The sequence below is a fragment of the Anastrepha ludens genome, chromosome 2, assembly GCF_028408465.1.
Source record: "Anastrepha ludens isolate Willacy chromosome 2, idAnaLude1.1, whole genome shotgun sequence".
NCBI classification, from domain to species: domain Eukaryota; kingdom Metazoa; phylum Arthropoda; class Insecta; order Diptera; family Tephritidae; genus Anastrepha; species Anastrepha ludens.
Window position 1 is genome coordinate 27,412,962 of NC_071498.1, and position 22,546 is coordinate 27,435,507.

The window sequence follows — 22,546 nt, forward strand, 5'->3', positions numbered from 1 at the left end:
TTTGGTTGAACTTCAGAGGTTACAATGGAAAAAGGAAACGACCAAACTCCTTCTCTGAAATGTGTATTGTTAATGTATATACTCGTAAAATCTAGCACCCCAAACTTTTTACTCAGGACGTATGAAGAAAGCATGAGGATACGAATTTTTACATCCTTAGCATGAATACGGACTAAGAGTTTATTTTCTTTTCGCAAGCAAAATTATATATACTCTCAACTCACTAATAAAGGCGAAACATTAGTTTAATTCTAACAATATTATTATATTAACAATGAGCCATTTGGTCAAATTCGCTTAACATAGGATCCCAGGTGATGAACAGATGTACCAAGAGAATTTTAAATAAGCGAAAAGATCAAAATATGTATACAAAATAAAGAAAAATTGTATCAAATCGAATCTCTCTATCAATTACGTACTCATTTCTAAAAATGGATTGTTTATAAAATTATTATTGATTAAATTGTAAAAATGCTTTCAAATACCGAATATATGAAAGCCTCAAAACTTTCAACGAGAAATTTATTAATTTGAAAGAAATGTATTACACAATGTGCACACAAATTTCTTTCTGAGAGTCAACATCTCAGAACGACTGTGCTTATGAGGGAGAATAATGTGTTACTATTCTTTGTATATGATATGAATTGGTAATTTAAGTTTACCTCCGCTTTGTAAGGCTCCGGCTCTGACCACTTCCACTGATGCAGTTCTCCCGTTTCTGAAAGCGCAATGAAGTCAGAATATAATCCTCCAATTCTTTTGAATTTAATTGTGCCATTTTTGTCCGGCCAAGGTTGCAATTCCTCCGAAATCCAAATTGGAGAACTTGATGTCGTGTCTTTTTTTTTCAAGTCTTCAATAATAAAAATAATGTTACATTATATATCACGAACTTAAATTCATATTTATACATCTATATATATATATGAGAATGTCCCATCTTTCCGTGAGAGCGATTTTGATATCCCGTCTCAATAAATCTCTACTTCTTATAAAATACAGTCCAAAAATATGTATGTACCGGGGTTTGTATATTCCAACCTAGCCCCCAACCAAACCTCCGAGTGTATTTCTGCCATTATAAAGCTCTTACATTTGGGCAACAACATCAAGTCGCACGCCACAAACATCTAACATTTATTTTTTGAAACCACTTCCACCACTATTTCTTTAATATCTGATCTTTTCCGTTCACTTAAGGGGTAACACCACTGTACACGCGTAAAATAAACACGATTTTTAAAGAATTTTTTTTTACAGAAGGAAATGGAAAGGAATCACTCTGATTTGGGAAGTTATTACTTATATACTAAAATACAAAACTACAAAGTTTGATCGAAAAATTTTACAAAATGGCGGCATTGGAGACATTTTTGTAATGTGGTTTCTCTTGAAGGAGCTCCGCGGCACGCAGCACAGAGGGTGCAAATTTTAATCTGGAACAAAGAAACATTTTTTTTCTTAATCTAGATAAAAATAGCTAGAGAAACACGTAGGGGATTTAAAAAATATTTATTTTTGTGGAATTAGCAAGCATTTCAAGGAAAAAACTCTATTTTGGACTAAAAAAACGGCATTTAAATAATTATAACAATCGTTTAAATTAATCTATCGAAAAACCCCTACGCTCTTCTCTTAAGAAGGTTATTATACAGACGTAGTGAAAAACCTGATTAAAAATATTAAAAATTATTTGAGTTATGCTGCGTGCCAATTTCAGAAAACGTGTTTTGAGAAAAACGCATTTAAAGTATGGAAATTTGGGTAAGTCGTTAGGTAGCAGTCACTAACGCTTGGTTAAAAGCTTAAAATATTTATGAAATAAACTTCGGTAACGTATAAAACTTTTTGGTCTGTATTTTAAAAGGTTCAAAGAATTTTTTAAGCTTATAAAAAAAAATCAATTTTTTGAAATCTCTACAGTGGTGTTACCCCTTACTCTCATGTACAGGTGTTGCTCATTTTGCCTCAAGCAAGGCATACACAAAAGGTAGTTTGAGATCGGTATGTGTTGATTTCACTTAAGAGAGTAACTTTGGGTGCTACGTCACATGGTACTCGGCAGCAGAATTCTGCCCACTCATTTCACACGTATTCACACACTCGTCCAATCAATCGTTGTTCAGGCGGCAACGAAGCAACATGAATATTGACTGTGTTGAGTTTTTCGTATATCACCAACAAAATCTCAGTGTTTTCGTAAAAAAAAAACCGCTGAGAGCCGGTTATTAACGGTCTGATTTTGGTCACACCTCTAAAAATGTGAAAAAAGTTATTCCAACTTTTTTTATCTATTTTATTCTTGTAATTTAGTGGTTGATTCTTTTTTTAATTGAATATACATACATAAGTAATAGGGCGGGTCGATTTTAAAATCATTGCTCTGTGAAAATCGTATTCTAGAGATCAAAATAAGAAACTTTGCCGAAGGAACCATACCTCTAAAACGAATTCTGATGTCCCCCAATTTGGGTCGAACGAAAAATCCCACATTGATCCATTTAGAGTGGTCCAATCGAGTCCAAATGTATGACCGACCCCCACAAACTTTGGACGGCCGATCCACCCATGCCAGTGGCACACCCCCTGGAACTCCCCTGGGGGGTTCCCCATACAATAATTTCAAAATATCACCATTATTGGCCTTTACATGAGAAAAGAAACTAAAAAGTTCGACCCAAATTGGGGGACATCAGAATTCGTTTTAGAGGTATGGTTCCTTTGGCAAAGTTTCTTATTTTGATCCCTAGAATATGATTTTCACAGAGCAATGGGCTATTTTTTTGCCTCCCCACAAATCGACCCGGCCTAATAAGCAAGTATGTTTTAAAGGCTTTGTATCAACGATTGATGAGTGAGTTCTATTCCTGTGCAGTAAGAGCAGTCTTTTTTGTACAAATATTAGTATACATATTTGGAACCAAAAAAAGGATGACTGCGAAAAGAGTGGAATAGTTTGAATTTTTCCTTAGTAACACTAGTCGATGGATGTAAGAATTTCAGTCTAAGTATGATATGTCTTTGTATAAAAATCTCGTGTCTATTAAAAACGTATCCTGTTTTGGCAACTATATGCTTTCAAACTCAAGCCTCACATAGGCATGTAAATTAATTTCAACGTACGAAGCTTTAATTGTTTTGTTTAATACAATATAATGGTTTATCAAATAAAGGAAAGCATTCAAAATTTTGTTATCGAGCTCTATTCACCAAAAGGACAAAAGCGACTACAACTAAATTCTTAAGTAGATGTGTTTTTTTTTATTACAATTTATAACAGTATCACATATAACAGTTGATTTACTCAGAGAGGATTTGAAATTTTGACGGGGGTAAGAAGCGGTAAGTTATCGATTTATGTATATCAAAACAGAAGATCGAACATTTTGTTGCTTACATCCTTTTGGCGATAAGGGCTCGCAATGATTTCATTGAATAGGTATATAAATAACTTTATGATAGGACTTTCAACAACCTAACAACTTTTTAACAGCCAATTAAGTTGCTGTGAAATTGGAATTGAACAAAAAACTTGTTTAACACTTATAACGAAACATGATTTTTGTGACACTAAGCGAAACATAAGGTAATTTTGACCGAAATCGTTACTTTTTATGTTTTTTTTATTGTTATGTTTTTTTTCAGTTAAAATGAGGTAAATAATAAGGTACTACAATAATTATTAAGCATTTACAATCAAAAAAAGTTTTTATTTTACATAATTGACATGTCAATCATTAAAAAAAACATGAAACTGAAATTAACGAAACCTATAAAGCTTGAATACAAACACACGGTAAATCTGACCGACCGAAATCGAACTTGGGATGTGCACAAGACAATAGCGTCACGCCAACTAAATGAAAACCTGTTCAGTGGCGATGGTAGGGGGAGGGAGGAAGGTAGGAGGAGGGGCAGCTGTCAAGGTCAAGCAGTTTAGCCACTATTCCAGCACGAAATTCACTATCGGTCATTTTGACCGATGTTTCGTTATGAGTGTTAAATTAAAAATATACAATTAATATTTACTTCTAAATATGCACATCTAAATACAAACCTCCGTTATTATCCCAAACATAATCATCCTTATTTAACCAGCGTCGCGGCCCATAATATTGGCGATCTCTCCAACGACTGAATGCCTCACGATCGACACTCACAGAAGATATTTGCGCAGACAAGCTATTATTTCCAGACAGTACGCCACCTGAGGTAGTTGTCGACCTGCCTTGATTATCGGAGTTACTAGAACTGGACTGGTTCCTTTCACTGCGTATGCGATCGAACAGCAAACTGTATTGAAGAATTAAACGAAGTAAGTAAATGTTAATAAAACACAAAATATTGTATACAAAAATTCTCTTCAAATATTATGAAACGAGTAATAGTACGACTATATTAAGAGATGTCTATATGAATAGCTTAGGGAAGGTGGAGGAGCGGAGGATTACAGGAGTATTACCTGAGATTTTGATTAAGCTCATTTATGGCTTTATTTATTTAAGCTTTATTCTTCATACGGTTTGTTAATACACGCTAATGTGCTACGGCTAATCACCTTTTGATAATTTATTACTCATTAAAAGAATTGCTCTTATGGCATGAATACTACAACGCAGTGTGCCGTTTCATGAGCCTTCTGAGATATGCAACTAAAGTGCAAATTGCTGCATTCTTATAAGCGAGAAATTTAACGTAATTTGCTTAAACTCTGAAAGCGGTATTTGCTGAGGCCGAAAAAGAAAAAGTTTCCCTAACCCAGACAGTCTACGGATGCAACAATGATACAAAAAGGGATTTCGAGAAAATAACGAAAGAATGCTGTATCACGGCGGTGATAGATTAAGAACGTAAAAGTTCAGTCAAGATCAATGATTTAGTAGACGTTTGCTTCATAGCTAGTGAAAGCAAATGGCGTATTAGTGTTTGTCAGTGTGTATTCACGTTCGATTGTTGTTGTGATATTAGCATAAACTTCCATTTTAAATGTTTAAGGTTTACTGCTGAACTGACAATTTTTAGACGGATATAAAAATCTGTGTTATTAACATATACCAAACTATCACGGGAACGTGTGAAGGTTCCTTTATGATCTCTAGTTCCATTTCGGATAAGAAGGAGGAAAAATAATTATAACGAGATTGTAGACCGAAAAACTTTTTGCAGTACTCATTAGAAACAATGCACTTATGCTAGGTTACGACATGTTAATTTTTATAAAATTTTAGTCTAGTTACTTGCGAATACTGGAATAGTTGCTAAATATTTCTTCAGAAAAAAGACCATCGGATGGATCTATTATCACACTGCTATTATCACCATGAAATCCATTATCGAGTAAAGATATTAAATCCTCCGGGACATAGTTATCTCCTGCTTCCTCAGTGTCTTCTGCTTCTTCGTCGTCCCGAGAAAGCAAATTGTTAACTGCCAAGTTAACGTCTAAATTAGTCCTCTGAAAATGTTAAAATATAAAACTTTGCTCCATTTACTTAAATAACCATAAAAATTCATACCTGTAGCTCTCTTATTATCAGATTCCTGCTTTTACCCTGTAGAACTACCTCAGCTTGTGATATTAACTCTTCAGGAACATAAGTTGCTGGCACAGTTACAATAGGACGACTTGAGGGACCACCACCAATAATTACACCTGTGCTACGCGAGCCTGAGCTTTGGTTCCCAGATCCAGATCTTCCGGTTGTGCGCATAAGTCGAGCTCTTGAACGTGCCAGTTGCCTCGATGACGATGGAGCAACATTTTTAGAATTAGTAGAAACATTAGAACTATTGTTTGCATTGCTGAAAAATAACAAAAAATGTTATTAATGAACTTAGTAGACGTCCACAATACTCACTTCTTGTTGGTATCGAGCCTATGTAAATCGAGACGCTCTGAATTAATTGAAAAAGCTGCGCGAAATGCCTTGCCGTCTTCTAAAAGCACTCCAATATGGCTTGGACCAATAACAACTTCTTTTACTGGGATTTTGAGTTGTTCAAATATTCGATGTGTACCGAACCCAAATCTATTAATTTTTTCAGATACTTCTCGAAGCCTGCAAAGATATAACGTCAAGAGAAATGGTTAAATAATTTAAAATAATTCTGTTCGAAGTAATTTTAAAGGGAGTCAAGTTTAACAAAACTACAGAGTTAGATAAAAGGCATTATTAAACGATTAAGGGGGGCAGGGAGGGTGAAAGCGAAATAACGCGACCAGAATCATGAGTAAAAAGGCTATATTCCCTAGAAGATATTACTTTTCTCGAGAAGAAACCTAAATTCTTTAGCAAATTCGTCAAATAAGCAGATTTCATCATTATTGGGGTGGCCGATAACGGCAGCGAGGACGACGCCATTTCCAGAAGGAGCCCTGGGGATTCGCTTGCTATAAAAGTTTAGCGAACTTGTTGGGAGAGGATGGAAGCCAAGTTAGTGTCAGTGGGTAAGGATCTATCGACGTATTAAGTGTGCCGAATGAGATGGATAAGAAGCGGAAGTCACAAGAAATGTAGCACGTGTTCTAAAGCAAATATGTTCCGATTAATAAAACTAAATACTATAATTTTAATTCGATATTGTTATTTCTGTTATAAGGACTTAGGTTCGATCATTCAAATTAAAGGGACTACAAGCATCCATTAACATTTTACGGTCTACTCGTAAAGACCTGTTTTTTTAACTTATTCTTCTGCCAATAAAACTACTGCGGAAATGAAAACATCATCCATTGTGTGTGAACATGGCTATGCGAAAACGTGAAAAAAATTCTTAAGAACAATTCAAAAGCTCACAAATTTTCAATAAAACATACGAATATATCTGCAGATATTGACAAAAATCATACCATTAGAGATCATGTAGTGCTGCCTTTAACGAAAGTAATTTAATCGTGTCTAATAAAAAAGATTCTCTGGGCTATATAACATGCCAAACCACTTAAAGCACCAGGTCTAGACTTGATTTATGGGGTATGTTATGGAGCCTCAGAGACGCTGTTGTTTTATGGATAGAAGAGCTTTTCAATCTTACAGCTATATTACACTCAGCTGTTAACAGGTAAATCATATTTATTCCCAAAGCAGGGGATTTCAGGCGTATGGCCAAAAAAACCAATTTTAGACACATATCTTAGAGAAAGGATAGGAACTTCGTTCATCTTATAATCCCAATACGTCGTTTTAAAATGAGTTGCACAGAAACGCCACTGCACGAGATAGTGAGTAGGTACTATAGAAAAAGTTTAACACAACACACTCTGACAGTGTTCCTAAATATAGAAGGAGAGCTGAACAATATTAACACTAACTCCATACTGTCTGTCCTCTCCAAGTTAGGCTGAGAAGCAATCCTGAGAGCAGGAATACTAATTTTCTGAGTCATTTTTTATTGCTTTGCACAAAATAAGAGGAGTGCTAATGTTAGTCCAGTTGCCGAAACGTACGCGTCGACATTGGGTGCAATACAACTTATTAGCAAGAAGTTCACGGAAGTACCGCTACTGACAAAGAAATACGTGAAAGTCCGTATAGAGTTTGCGGAAGGGCAGTTGTACCGGCCCGTGAGTAAATTTATTGCAGTCATATGAAAGCAACTTCGAATTGTTTGATAGCACAGGCTCAAGAAAGTATGTTTGACGCCTACCCAACACGAATATAGTCCACGTTTCACGTAAAGAAGGGTCAAACATGGAGGTGCTAAAGTAATGTTGCGGGGCAGCTAGCAGAGTAGGCCCAATTTATTTCATTGAAGGCATCATAAATCAATTATATATATGAAAATATTAGACGAGGTAATGTTACCATATGCCACATGAAATATGCCACCGAGATGCAACAGTATAAGGATCAAAAACATACCAACTAGATTTACTGACAACGGGGTTGAGGTTATGCCTTGGCCTGCTCAATTTCGCGACCTCAACCCCATAGAAAACTTGTGAATTGGCATCATTATTTGTCCAACAATTTTGAAATAAAACGTTTATTTTATTGAAAATTTGACGTAGCATATTTTTAATGCCGGCAGTCCTATTATTTTGTGAGATGAGAAGGAAAATCCTTTTCAATATCGTTTCAATATCTGCCAGCATGTGAAGGAACAGCGCACAATCCTAAGCCCCTATTCACATGCCCTATCAAACCTGCTCACCTAACCCCTTTCGTGACCTGACGAAACAGCACGCTTTCTGTACCTACCATTAGAGAGTTAGACGCAGACGAACGGTGACTACATCGCACTGACAGGGTTTAGTAAGCTGCTACACCAACAAAAAATGTATTTCATTTATCTTCCTAACGATTTAATTAGTTTTGTAAATGGTAAGTAGTTTTCGAGATATTGCTGTTTCTAAAATGCGTAAAATTGAACTTTGACATCTCCTCTTTATGTTTCCTCGTAAAATGTTTAGTACTGTTGTAATCTTCATAAAATGTTCTACGAACCAAGGCAATTTCGCAGCAGCAAAATTGAAATTTGGCCTCTAAATTGGAAAATTTTGTTTAAATTACCCTTAAGCTGCCAATATTTGTTTAAAGATTTTAACAAAAACAAAAATACTTTGTTCTTGCTTTTTCTCTACAGTTGCAACCTGTTCAATGCGCCTTAAAACAAGTTAACTATTTTTTTCCATTGTCGCTGCCGGAAATAAAGGACTAATCGCCATAAATTCAACCAAGTAAATTCCACTATATAAAATAACCACTATTTCCGTTTAACTCAACTTCAAATAATTAATATTATTTCAATACTTATTACGAAGCCTACTAAGCACATCTCATGGCAGAATTCACTGTTTTGGCACGGGCATGGGAAGGATAAACCAAGTGACTTCAAATAAATCTGAAGCTCATATATAGACATATATAGGTATATGATTGTATGAACATAAAAGCGACTTAAAAACATCTGGTACCTGCCCGAAAACTAATTTGTGATTGAGTATGCAAAAAATTACCTGTCTATCAACTGCTCATCTGTGCCCGGTAGCGCCTGTATTAGAAATTGAATTGCAGACATTATTTATTTAATTATTTTTGACTCGAACAAATAAACAACAGTTATCATATCGCTTTTCCCACAAATTTAATTCAACAAACCCCTTTCTACCAGGAAATGTATGCAGAAAAGCAAGGCACTGTATAAAGTCGATTTATTTGTCATAATAGTGCGTTCCCACACACAGCTACAACCAAGGCAAAACCACACAAGGTTACTTTATTAAAGTATATTAGTTCATTTGTTTTTTCCTTGCGATTTGTTGGTTTGCATATAAAAGAGCCTTGCTCTTTTGGTTGATTTAATTAATGTATGTACTTATTGAAATTCTGACATTCAAACCACTAAATAGCAATAACTAAACATATATATATATATAAGTGCTGATGTTGAATATCAATGCTTCAGTCAGGTGACGTTGACATTCGAAATACCAAATCGCAAGATAAGTATCAAACTAGGCAGGCGCTCAAGTAATAACACCTCAAAGCGAGTTGAGTACTATGGTGGCGCCATTAAATAACAGTTTTCTAGTTTCCCAATACTTTGCTTTGACAATCAAACGTACAGAGCATTGTTGTTGGTATAGTTCCAGTCCCTTTAATGAATGCGCCTTGGTTGCGCCATTAAAAAACAGTTACTTTATTTTTCGCGATCTTGACAAGTGTGATGTCAGCTCAGTTCGCAATACAAAACAAAGAAAAGTAGGGAAATTACGTGTTTGTGAAAATTCAATGAATGGCTTGGTAGTTTTGCGATTTATGAGATTTAAACTAATCAAACTAATGAAAACGAAGTGCCGTGTGTTAAATTGTGCTTGGTTTTCCAGCCGCTCTTACGACACGGCGAATTCGGAAGGCGTAATCTGTTTCTCTATCATTCTTGATAATACCTGGTATGAACTCGCCTTAGATTATTCTAACTCTAGTTTGTTCTCGATAATCTTTTATCCAAGGCACATCAATAAAGTAGAAACGGAAGACCAAAGCCCGAAACACACTATGCAAACAGTTTCCAAAAATACATTTACACTTTTTTTCTATACTACACAAGTATGACAAGTATGAATACATTATATAAAATGACGACACTTTGGCAACTCTAATTCTGGCAATAATAGCTAATAGATTTGACAAAATTTATCCAAAGTGAGTTTGTTAACATTGTTATTTTTCAAAGCGATATACTAATGGATAATTAAAATATTAATAAACCTCCGAAACCACGAGCTCGATAGAAGGAGAGAAAGCGATTTTCGGCTCTCGAACAAGGACGGGCCAAAGACACTAACAAATAAAGAGAGATGGCAGTAAAACAGGTGATTTGTTTTTTTTTCTTCTTTATACATCAAAATGTCAGCGTAAAATGATATAACGAATCACTGAAATCTTATTATCAAAGTGTGAATTGTACGTGCCATTTGGTGTTTAGCGAATTTTTCCAAGAAATTTAAATTCAAAAAAACTTTTTATAAATATATATAAATAAATGAGAAAGTGCCCGATCTGTTTACAAAAAGGCGGGGATGGAAAAGGATAATTTTTCAAGGTTATAATCGAAGAATCAGAACGGTTGATGTGGTTCAGGTCACTTAATTACACATATCAATCTAAACAGTATAATTGATAACTAAGTATTTGCATATGTAACACAATAAATAAGTGAATTCTATTTTTCTATTTTGCCTTCACAAATAAATGATTCCTATGTTTTCTACTTCGTCGGGCCATTCTTATGTACAAAATGTATACTTTATAAATATATAAAAATATAATATATGAGAAGGTATATTATGTATTTTTTATAAATATATAAAAATATATGAGAAAGGCCCCGATTTGTTTGAAAAAAGGCGGGGATATAAAAGGATAACTTTTCAATATATTTTATCTTCACATATGTATGTTATTGGCCTAGTACCACAATCTTAAACGAATTCGCTCTCACAATGAATGAACTACCCTCGTAAGTTTATTTTGGAGGAGCAAACCTTTTAATGTGTCATCTTTGCTTTGTACGACGCAAGGTGGATTTATTATAGGTGACAGCATTCACCCAGCTGAATTTTTCGCCGTAGATATCGCTTACGTCAAAATGATATGCTCTGTTTGTATGTATTGGTATGTTTACATTCGTATGTTTACATTTGATTACTGATTTTGACGTGATGCTTGGACCAAACGCAACAACAAATACATGTAGGGTTAAACTTATATGTGGTTGCTGTCACCTATAATAAATTCACCTTGTTACGACATTTTGTATAAATGTATGAAATTCCATTTCTGAAGAATTTGGAAATATAAAAATATGAGCATATAAACATAAAAGTCGATGCCCTGATAAAAAATCGTGGTTGAATCGTTATATTTCGATGGTAAATATCGATTTTTTGATGTGTCGATGCGTATTTGACATTCCTGCCTGCAACAAATCGTCTCTGAACGTTGATTTGCGTAAACCTCGTATATATTCATTTGGAGTATCTCTCTATCGTAAAGCTCTTACAAGTTAATTTTCAAAGAGGATTAAAAGCAATAAGTGAGCGCCTATACTTGTGTACGCGTTGAAATTAATCAAGTTTGCTTAGAGCGAGATGGGCCGGAGAAAATCGAAGAGAAAACCACCGCCAAAGAAGAAAAATATTGAACCTTTGGATCAGCAGTTTAATTGCCCCTTCTGTAATCATGAAAAATCTTGTGAGGTAAAAATGTAAGTTGTTAGAGGTAAACACGTACGAATTTCAGAATTCTAGTTTGGAACATTTTGCGGTGATTACATATCTACTCCGTGGTACAAATGAAAAAATTTGGTAAAAAAGTCGATGGTTATACCAGTCGTTGCGTTTTGACCTCGACATTGATAAGTGGAAAAACTGTACATTTTAAATAAAACCCTCGGTGAATTGTTTGACCATCATATTTCCTTCCGAACTGTTCGGGATATGAACAACTTTTGTCCATGTTACGATAATAAAGTCCACTCGGCTATAAAAAGACTACACTGACTTCGTTTAAGTAATCGCAAAGGGCTAATGCATGATTAACTTAATTCTGTACAATAATAGAAGTTGTGATAAAACTGTTGTAATTTCAATTGCTGTCTCATTTCTATTGCTACATCAAATCTGGTTTGTTCCTATTTACATATGCGTCTATTCCTATATTTATATATCTCTAAATCACTATAATTTTAGAAATAAAATTGTTAGATTTACTGTTATCATTTTCATAATTGGTAGTAAATAGTCAAAAGTAAAATAAATATATATGTATAACATATATTTTGTCATGGTTTTGAAATGAGGAACTCCGACTTTGGGGATAAAAAAAATGTGGTGGGAAATCTGGACACTCGCCCCAAACGTACCCATTTGTAAATATAATATAAATCATCCGACTCCAAATCTGTCAAAACGAGCGTTTTATTACAAAAATTACAGGAGAAACGTTTAAAAATTAAAGTTATAAGATTTGTATACAAGGTGTTGCTATGAATTTTTTAAATTTAAGTTGATCAATAAATTTTAAGAGGGCAATGTATTCCACAACAAACTTCCGCACATCGTTTATTCATGAAGTACACTGCTGGCTTTTCCGTCGTTTTGTTTGCCGGTTTTCTTGCAGCCTCTGTCTCTTCATGATTCTCCAAAAATTTTACACTCAAGAGTTTTTGCAAAATGATGGTAATAGACTTTTACTAACATTTTGGACGGCTAATCTTGCTAGTAAAATTCAACCAGCAGCAAACGATCGGAGTAATTTCTTTGTACATAATTCTAGCCATTGCGCTTAATCTGAACAATCGGGGCCAACACGTAATGATGCAAGACATCCACACACCATTATATTCCAGGGGTAAAATAAGTATACAGAAGTTTTATATAGATGAATAACACTTTTTTTTTTTAATGAAAAGAATTATGGGGAATTTTATTTATTTACTAGCTGACCCGGTGAACTTTGTTCCGCCCTAGAGGCAATAGCGAGGCCCCTAGAGGCAAAGCAGATTTTTGATTTTATTAAGTTAATTTTTTTATTAATCAAGATTTTCAATGACGCTTTAATAGATTGCACTCTTCAGTTAAGCACCTTGTGATACACGAGATTTTTTGTTTTATTATCAGGTGCAAGAACCTACAACGACCCATGAACATGCCACATATAATTGACCATGTGAGAAACATAGATTTTCTAGATTCAGACCACAAACTTTCAAGGATTGGCCTTGTGATTTGTTAATGGTCATGGCGAATGCAAGACGGATCGGAAATTGAAGTCTTTCAAACTCAAACGGAAGATCGGTTAGGATCATCGGGATCCTCGGAATGAGAACTTCTTCACCTTCGAATTTTCGTCGCGTAAATCACATTGTTCATCAATTTATTTACCACCAAACGCGTACCGTTGCAAAGTTTTGGTGGGCTTATGTTTCGAAGCATGAATATTACTACGGAGCCAACTTTTAGGCGTAAATTGTGCGACGGTAAGCCAGGCACATCCAAGGAGTTTAAAAATTCAATTAGATAGTTGGTGGCTTCATCTTCATTTGTTACACCGTCAATGGATTTGAATGAATACATTGTTCCAATGATATCATTTTGAATTACAGTATAATTCCTCTTAAGCGGCTTCGCATTAACCGGTCGACGGATTAACCGGCCTGTTTACAACAGCCGAGCGCAATGCAATATTTTCCAAGACATTCACCGGCGAGGCGATGCGGCTCCCTGATATTACGGGGAGATCCCGGCGAAGTAAACTATAAACGATGTTAGATAGGATTTTGTCGTTTGTCGTTTTGATCAATTTGGTTTGTTTTTGCTGTGGGTACGGACATAACATATTTCTTTCCTTAACAATGAGTGCAAAGCGAAAACGAATTGTGGTTTCGATGGATAAACGTTTAAAAGTGCTAAGGCGGATTGATAATGGTGAATCCGTAGCGAAAATATATGGGCATTTTCACGGTAACGGACGCGACATTTGTACGCTTTTAAGTGCGTCCAAAACAATGAAGACAAAGTAAAAGTTTATATATATTGATATTGTTTTAAAGGGCTGACCGAGTGCTAGATTTTAATATATACGGGAAAGATCTTTTACAAATAAGTACGTAGTTATAAGCAATTATAAAGTGATACGGACGCGACAAAAAATAGAAGTTTTTTTTGAGGCGCATTCAGAAATATACAAAATTCAGCAAATTAAGGATTTTTATATAAATACAATATATATGTTAATAAATGCGAACAGATGACTGTTATTCGTAGGTTTATGAAATATGATAATTTTCTCTTCGTTTTTTTTAATTGAGTAAAGAAGAAATACGGACGCGACAAAATTTTCCATGAGCTAGGAAATAGAATTTTTTTCATTATAACACTTAAATTTTATTGAAAATAAAAACTCAAGTAATATTACAGTAAAAACGACTTAAAAAATTAAGAAGAAAGTTATTAGTTTTTATGATGGTCTATTTTAATTATTTTCTTTAATGAATAGGCCGTCCGAGCAACTTCAATACATTTACTGTCGAAATATGAAAACCAATGCATACTTTTAACTCCTTTGATATATGGAACATTTTGCCATAACTCTGACAGTTGATTAGAAAAACTATCAATTTGTGTTCCAGAGATATACAAAATTTTAACTCCATCAATGTTGTTCTTAGCACATTCATAGAAGCATAAGGCATCACCGAGAATGATATTTCTTGCTTTAACGATTTGCCAGACTTTTCGTTTAACTACGGCACCTATTCCGTCTACAGCACCTTAGCCATGTGAAGTGGCGAAAAAATTCCACTCTAAGATTCCGCAATGAAATTCAGCTGCAGGTCTTGGAATACTAGAAAAAATAAATTTATTTTTGAATTGGGAAGTGCTTCCATCAGAGAAAATATAAATGCTGGTAACTCCTTTGTACTGGTTTTGTAAGATATTGATAACTTTGGAAATAAAGCAGTAAATGTCAAATTTACTGTGAGTCAATCTATCACTGATAACAGCATAGGACTTGGTTTCACCAAAAACCCAAGCTACGCACGTAAACACTGTTACTTGGTTATAATTAAAGTGAGCATCTTGAATTTTGTTTTGGCATGTCAAGCGATAATTTTCAGCAAAATCAACTTGAATAACAATTTCATTAGCTGCTAAATTGTTCTTTTTAATTTCAATTTTAATCTTGTGCAATCTCTACGACTTTATTTAAAATTTAAGGTTCGCGGTAACGGACGCGACAAATTTCAAACACCAATAAATTTTATTAATCGTTTTTGTCGAGAGTCAATGGCTACTTTTCTTAAGTGAAATAAGTTATTTGCTTAAAGTCTGAAAGCAATTTATACTTCAACACTTTTTGCACTAATGAGAACAATAAATGCTATCTTTCGGTAACGGACGCGACATACGAATATAAGCAGAAGTAATCATTCGGCGGCCGCCGTAGCCGAATGGGTTGGTGCGTGATTACCATTTGGAATTCACAGAGAGGTCGTTGGTTCGAATCTCGGTGAAAGCAAAATTAATACAAATTTTTTCTAATAGCGGTCGCCCCTCGGCAGCCAATGGCAAACCTCCGAGTGTATTTCTGCCATGAAAAAGCTCTTCATAAAAATATCGCGCCAATTATTTATTTTTATTTTTTAATCAAAAAAAACTACCGTTATTCGATCTCCACTAAGTCTCTCTGCTTGTTAAACATTATGTTACTATCAGTAGAAGATTTTTAAATTATAAAAACATCATAGTATTGCTTTGAATAAGGGAATATTACAAGGAAAAAAGTTGGTATATTTGGTCAAAAGAGTTAGATTTTTGTAAATTTTGTATATTCGTTGTATATTTCGGCTCAAAATTAAAAGAAAAGAAAAATTCTTTTATATTTATAAAGTAAACACATTTGAGATTTATTATTCATCAACAAAAAGTTTTCAGGAACAGTTTGAGTTTTGCACTCGTGGTTGACCTTTTTGTGAAAATGCCCATATGCAGAATTTAATGTTGGAAAAAGCACTGTAAATGACTGGCGAAGAGATAGGCGTTCCATTGAGGAGTTTTGCTCGAAAATGGAATCTGATAGAAATCTGGGTAGCCGTTGTACGAGAAAAAAACCGATTTGCGAGGTCGTCGATGAAGCTTTGTGGATCTGGTTTCTTCAGGAACGTCGAAGAGGTACACCGATTGGCGGCCCAATTTTGAAAGAAAAACTTTGGCTATCTACCAGAAGATTAATATTGGACGTGACTTTGTGCCAAGTGATGGTTGGCTTAATCGATGGAAGAAGCGACACGGAATTCATTTCGCACATGTAAGTGGAGAAAAAATGTCTGCTGATACTTCTGGTGCGACAGAATTCAAGACTAAGTTTGGTGAAATGGTTGAAACAGAGGAATTATCTCCAGAACAAGTCTATAATATGGACGAGACCGGGCTAAACATTAAAATGTTACCAAAAACAACTTTTCTAGGCAGTCATGAGCAGTCTGCCTCTGGCTTCAAAAAGAACAAAGAACGTATTACAGTGGCCGTTTGTTCGAATGCAGCAGGGACTCATAAAATTCCTCTTTTCGTTATTGGCAAGTCTGCTAAACCACGGGCATTCAAAAACTTGAATCCATCTTCCGTTCTGGTTTATTATAAGTCACAAAAATCAGCGTGGATGAATTCAGACTTGTTTAAAGAGTGGTTTAATTTGGAGTTTGTTCCAAAAGTTAAAAAACATTTAAAAAGGGTAAACTTGCCTATTAAAGCAATTCTTGTGTTAGATAATGCTCCAACCCATCCTCATGACTGCGCTGTAGATGACATAAAATTAGTTTATCTTCCTCCTAATGTGACAAGCTTAGTGCAACCAATGGATCAAGGAGTGATCGAAAGCTTAAAGAGACGATACAGGCGTAAACTTGTTTCTGAAATTCTGCAACATTCGTAGAGTGAAGACAAAGGTCTTTTAGAAGTCATCAAAAAGATCAATATCAAGGACGTTATCTATATGTTAGTTACAGCATTTCAAAAAATGCCCTCTTCAACGTTTGTTAAGTCTTGGAGAAAACTTTGGCCAGATGTTGAGAATCTAATTGTAAACAGGGACTGAAGAAGAAGAAAACAAATCTACTTTACAAGACCTTCAAAAGTTATCGGGTAACGAATCATTACAGGCAGAAGATTTGGAAATTTGGATGATAAACTGTGACGAACACCTTGAAAATGAATTTTTGAATGATGACGTAATCATAGATTTAGCAAACAAAGAACAAGAGGAAGATGATGAGAGTAGTTTCTCATGAAGAAGCCAAAATGTGATGGAAATTGCAATGAAATACATTGAGCAGCAACATGAGTCAACAGCATTAGACGTTGTGGTGATTAGAAAATGGGGGGATGTCGCATTCAGAAATTCACTGAAGGTTAAAAAACAGAATAAATTCACAGACTTTTTCAAAAAATAATTATTACACTTATATTTTATTTATGTAACACATTAACATATGTAAATATGAAATACATAAATATGTAAAAAATGCTTCTCCATTTTTTTATATGTATGTATACAATATATTATACAAGTACACTTCGGATTAACCGGCCAAAACGGCAACCGGCCAGGTATGCAGTCCCGAGGTGACCGGTTAAGAGGAATTGTACTGTATGTAGTTTAGGTTATCTACATCTTTATTATTAGCAGCTAAAACTGCTCGCTCACTCAACCATTCATTACTTTGTAGTTACTAATGATGTTTGGGAATACTTTATTGATAAGTTCGTCTTTCGATAAGACAAAGTTGCAGAAATTCTGAGGGAATGAAATCGATTCGTCGACAGGTACTCGACCATTACCGATATTCAGTAATTGCTCAGAGAAATCTTCAGTAGATATATCATTAAGTAATGCAACTCTCATGTTTGTTGTCAGCTGAAGTTTCTTCACATAGCGCCATAGATTTCATGATTTGAGGAAAGCGTTTATTTCGTCAGCAGCCGTTGATCTTGGAATTACTGGCAGTGTTTGGTGGAATAATGGCAATATCACTCTTCCACTAAGGCAGCACAATCCGGGCGTTTCTCCGGAAAACTTCAATGCGCCACAATGCTCGCAAACAACGTTCATTGGCCCAATGCAAACGCTAGGATGCAAGCAGTAACCAGTGTTGCAATTATATCGAAACGCTGCTCGATTCAAATCAGCACTTGATAATTCTCTTCTTGTGCGTCGAAAATGATCTACTTGTTGATCTCTGTTATTCGCTCGACGACTTCGCATTGCCAACCGAGCCGTTTCACGGGCTGCTTCGCTTTGCTCTTGTGATTGAAAGCACGAAGTCGAGTCATACTAACGCGGCGCTCTTCACGGGCAATTCCTTGTGCTTCTTCAGTCGTTTCATTCGAAATGTTTCGTATCCTTCTTGCATTACGGCTTTGCCGGGAAAGATTCGATCGTCTTGGTCGCGGCATTAATAATGATGATTCAAAGAGAATACAAATTACTGCGATTATATATTTCTGACAAAATTTATATTATAAAATTTTCTACTTAACCATAGACAAAATGACGTTTAGCTGTCATTTGCGTTTTGTTATTCCATATCAGATGCGTTTTTGTTATACCACATTTTATAGCGACTTCACGGAAACGCGTTCGAATGGGATAAAAAGTATCCTATGTCCGTCTCCTGGTTCTAAGCTACCTCTCCACCAATTTTCGACCAAATCGGTTCAGCCGTTCTCGCGTTATAAATAGTGTAACTAACATGACTTTCTTTTATATATATAGATTTCAAAATTGTCTATGAATTTACATTTCTTACAGTCCTTATAGACTTCAAAAATAAAGAAAATTATATTAAGGGAATGAGAAACAAGAACTCTTGTGTACTACAACATTTGCTGACATTTCTTTATGTTGAGAAGTAATCGATTTTTTGTACACCTGTAGAATGTTTGAGATATTTACATTTCTAACCATCGAGTAAACTTTTAAATCATCATCATACATTAGAAACTTAACTAATGAAAAGCAAAAGTTAATATCATTAAAAAATAACGGGCAATATCTGCTACGCTGGAAGCCACCAGAGTTCGGCACAATTACATTAGAAGAGGTTTTATTTTTCCGTTCTATATAGCTTTGATTTAATCTACTGCAAAAAAATTAATATGCTTCCGCCGTAGCCGAATGGGTTGGTGAGTAATTACCATTCGGAATTCACAGAGAGAACGTTGCCCTCGGCAGGCAATGGCAAACCTCCGAGTGTATTTCTGCGATGAAAAAGCTCCTCATAAAAATATCTGCCGTTCGGAGTCGGCTTGAAACTGTAGGTCCCTCCATTTGTCGAACAACATCAGGACGCACACCACAAATAGGAGGAGGAGCTCGGCCAAACACCCAAAAAGGGTGTAGACGCCAATTATATATATGGGGCATTCTTTCTGAACGTGAGACCCCCTGCCCCCAGAATAGATTTTGACGAAAAGAGGTCTATGAGGGCTTAAAATGTAGGTAATTATGTTTACTTTCGAAAGCAAAGTGGCACTTCTTGAACTTCAAAATGGCGGATCCTTCCTTCCTTATACTCCACAAGCTTGCTCACAAGAAAATTTTGCTTGCGCAATTTAAGGAAGATCGTGTTCTACGACTTATACAACCTTTAGAGCCAATTTAAAGACTTAATTAAATGACTTTTCAATTATTGACAGCAATAGTGACACCTGTCATTTAATTAAGTCTTTAAATTGGCTCTAAAGGTTGTATAAGTCGTAGAACACGATCTTCCTTAAATTGCGCAAGCAAAATTTTCTTGTGAGCAAGCTTGTGGAGTATAAGGAAGGAAGGATCCGCCATTTTGAAGTTCAAGAAGTGCCACTTTGCTTTCGAAAGTAAACATAATTACCTACATTTTAAGCCCTCATAGACCTCTTTTCGTCAAAATCTATTCTGGGGGCAGGGGGTCTCACGTTCAGAAAGAATGCCCCATATATATATATATATATAGTGGTACACTTTTGTCGGATTAAGCTCATCTGTTACGGTGTTGTAGACGTGATTTGAACTACCTCAGTTGAATTTCTTCAATATTTCTATAAGCTAATCGACACGAGTCTTTTTTTTTTTTTTGAGCACGTCAGTTGACTACCACGGTTGTTGATCAATTCGAAATTTTTTTTTTAACAGAAACACAAATAAGTGTGACTTCAAATCGACTGTTTCAATCGAGAATATTACAGAAACTGGCTTGACATACTCAGATAAGAGAATAATTAAGTCTAAATTAGGAACAGGGCTCGAACACTTTATGGGACCCAGAGAGATTTTAAGTCTTTATTCAGAAACTCAGTCGCCTCAGATAAAAAGCTAAGGATACGATCTTTCTAAAACGAGCGCTGTTTTCAAAATAATTTGTTCAAACTTAAGAGAGCAAGGGACCACCTATCGATAATAATACTAAAGTATTTATCTAGGCCGGTTATTTCAGCTGAAATCTTACTGAATTCATAAATCTTAAACGTGGTAGAAAAATTTAATTTGGATAAAATTTGGAACAAATTGTTAGCATATTTTATCGTTGAATTGACAAGCAGCATAAAATCTTTCCTGAATCTGGTATTACTCAAAAACATTAAGAAACAATTTTACGAAAAGCAACATCAATATAAACTACATACCTTTTGTTCCCACGACAGTGGGTTCTACGTAACCGGAACGACCTGGATTTATCGTTCCCACGACAGTCGGTTCTACGTAACCGGAATTACCCGGATTTATATCCGGCCAAGGACTGTTCAGCAGTATCCCTCATATATGCATGGGGATGTTTATGATGCTACAACAACAACAACATACCTTTTAAAAAAAATAAGTTAGATTCTTTCATTTGAATGAAATGTACATAAACGTATTTTAGGTTTTTAAATTGATATTAAATTACATTTTTTTTTTTATTTCAGGGACAAAAGCCGTAATACTGCGAAGGTTACTTGCAGAGTTTGCCTCGAAGATTTTCAAACTAGTATAAACTTTTTATCCGAACCCATTGATGTTTACAATGATTGGGTGGATGCTTGTGAAACTGCTAACTAATGGTTAGCATTTTCTGTTTTATCTATACATATATTTAGTTTCTTTTTTACTATCCAAGATGTATGTTCATTCATATAGAGTGCACTATTAATTACTTTAATATTAAATAAATATTTAAATATATTAAAAAGTTTTTTTTTCTTTTAAATGTATAATTATTTAATAGCTTTATGGAGTCAAATGTACTTTGAGAATTATTAAATTTGATTTGGTATAAATATGATTCAAGGACAAAGTGGCAAATGTGTAAAAATATATGACAAATGATTAGAAGGATGCAGAAATTTTTAGTTCTGGCTTGTTTGGTATCCCATTAAAAGTTGTCGTCAAGGTTTTTCACTCGAAGTTGCCTTTTGGCTTGCTCTCAAAGTGCCTACACTTATCGACGTGTATGTATGCTAAGTCTGTTTTACGTGAAATACATAAAATTGAAAATTAAAACAGCTGTTTTCGTTTGTTTACATGTTTACAAAACATCAGTTTGTTTTCGTTTGCACCAATACAATGATGTCATTCATATTATAACGAACCCAGAGGCTTCGTGCACCGAATGCAAACAATACTGAGTAAATAAGATAACGAAACAAAAACATAAATTCGCTTCACACTAGAGAGCGAGACACAACTCACCAAAATATAGGAGTTGCCAAAATCTAGAAAATACGTTATTATATCATAAAAATAGTTATAAAGCACATGTATATAAGCAGAGATGAATGCGCATATGGTATTGAGTCGTAAGTCAAATGTGTCTAAGAGGAATCGAAAAATAACGAAGTGATTCAATAAAGCCAGCAAGATGTGTTTCAATTAATTTGTCCCTTTAATTAAGTTATCCCAAGAATGATAGAGAAAGAGATCGCGCCTTCCGAATTCGCCGAGTCTCAAGAGTGCATCTATAAACAAACAAAAGGAAGGGGAAATACTTGTTTGTGAAGAAGAAGACTATGCAAAAGCAATGGAAACAACCAAACACAAGAAATTATGCGCGCACACATATACTTTCTAGCCACGGCGTCTTCCGCATAAATACGCAAAAAACTGCATTTGGAGGCTTTATATTCATTTGTGCTTTAACAATGTTTTGTATTGCGAAGGTAGCTAACGTCAGAGAAAAGTAATTATTTTTTAATAGCGCCACCTTCAGTACTCAATTCCTCTTGTAGCAATCCAGTGATCGAACTCGGAGGAATAATTGCTAGATATTTTATTTGAATAAAAACGTAATAAAGTGGAAACAATCTTAAATCTCTTACAGTAACTCTGAGCTCGATCATTTGATTGCTGAATAAAGCATAAAAATTAATGACAACTCACTTGCTTTACTTTATTTCCAACACTTTACTTATAAATGTACACGTTCAGCTTAAGACTGAATTACTCTATGACTTTTCATTTATTCGCTCGCAAGTATAATTTCTAACTGAATCGTCCATGCGCATGCACCCCTGCATTTA

At 35.0% G+C, this 22,546-nt stretch overlaps 2 protein-coding genes across 4 annotated transcripts in view; one reads left to right on the plus strand and one right to left on the minus strand.

Moving 5' to 3' along the window:
* LOC128866607 (E3 ubiquitin-protein ligase hyd) overlaps window positions 1-9,144 on the minus strand; it is a 32,225-nt gene extending 23,081 nt beyond the window's left edge. For 2 of the 3 annotated variants that reach the window (XM_054107494.1, XM_054107478.1), the window contains exons 1-6: window positions 8,966-9,144; window positions 5,865-6,065; window positions 5,523-5,808; window positions 5,244-5,461; window positions 4,064-4,299; window positions 669-859 (exon numbers count right to left, since the gene is read on the minus strand). In XM_054107494.1, coding sequence (XP_053963469.1) covers window positions 669-859; window positions 4,064-4,299; window positions 5,244-5,461; window positions 5,523-5,808; window positions 5,865-6,065; window positions 8,966-9,027 — 1,194 coding nt within the window. In that variant the 5' untranslated portion in view covers window positions 9,028-9,144. The remainder of the gene's footprint in view (window positions 1-668; window positions 860-4,063; window positions 4,300-5,243; window positions 5,462-5,522; window positions 5,809-5,864; window positions 6,066-8,965) is intronic. The other variant, XM_054107487.1, reaches the window with a different exon arrangement.
* Window positions 9,145-11,418: 2,274 nt separating this feature from the next.
* On the plus strand, window positions 11,419-21,198 carry LOC128866638 (transcription elongation factor 1 homolog). Its single transcript, XM_054107534.1, has 2 exons — window positions 11,419-11,718; window positions 20,957-21,198. The coding sequence occupies exons 1-2, from the start codon at window positions 11,603-11,605 to the stop codon at window positions 21,087-21,089; spliced, it is 249 nt and encodes an 82-aa protein (XP_053963509.1). The 5' UTR covers window positions 11,419-11,602; the 3' UTR covers window positions 21,090-21,198.
* The last annotated feature ends 1,348 nt before the right edge of the window (window positions 21,199-22,546 follow it).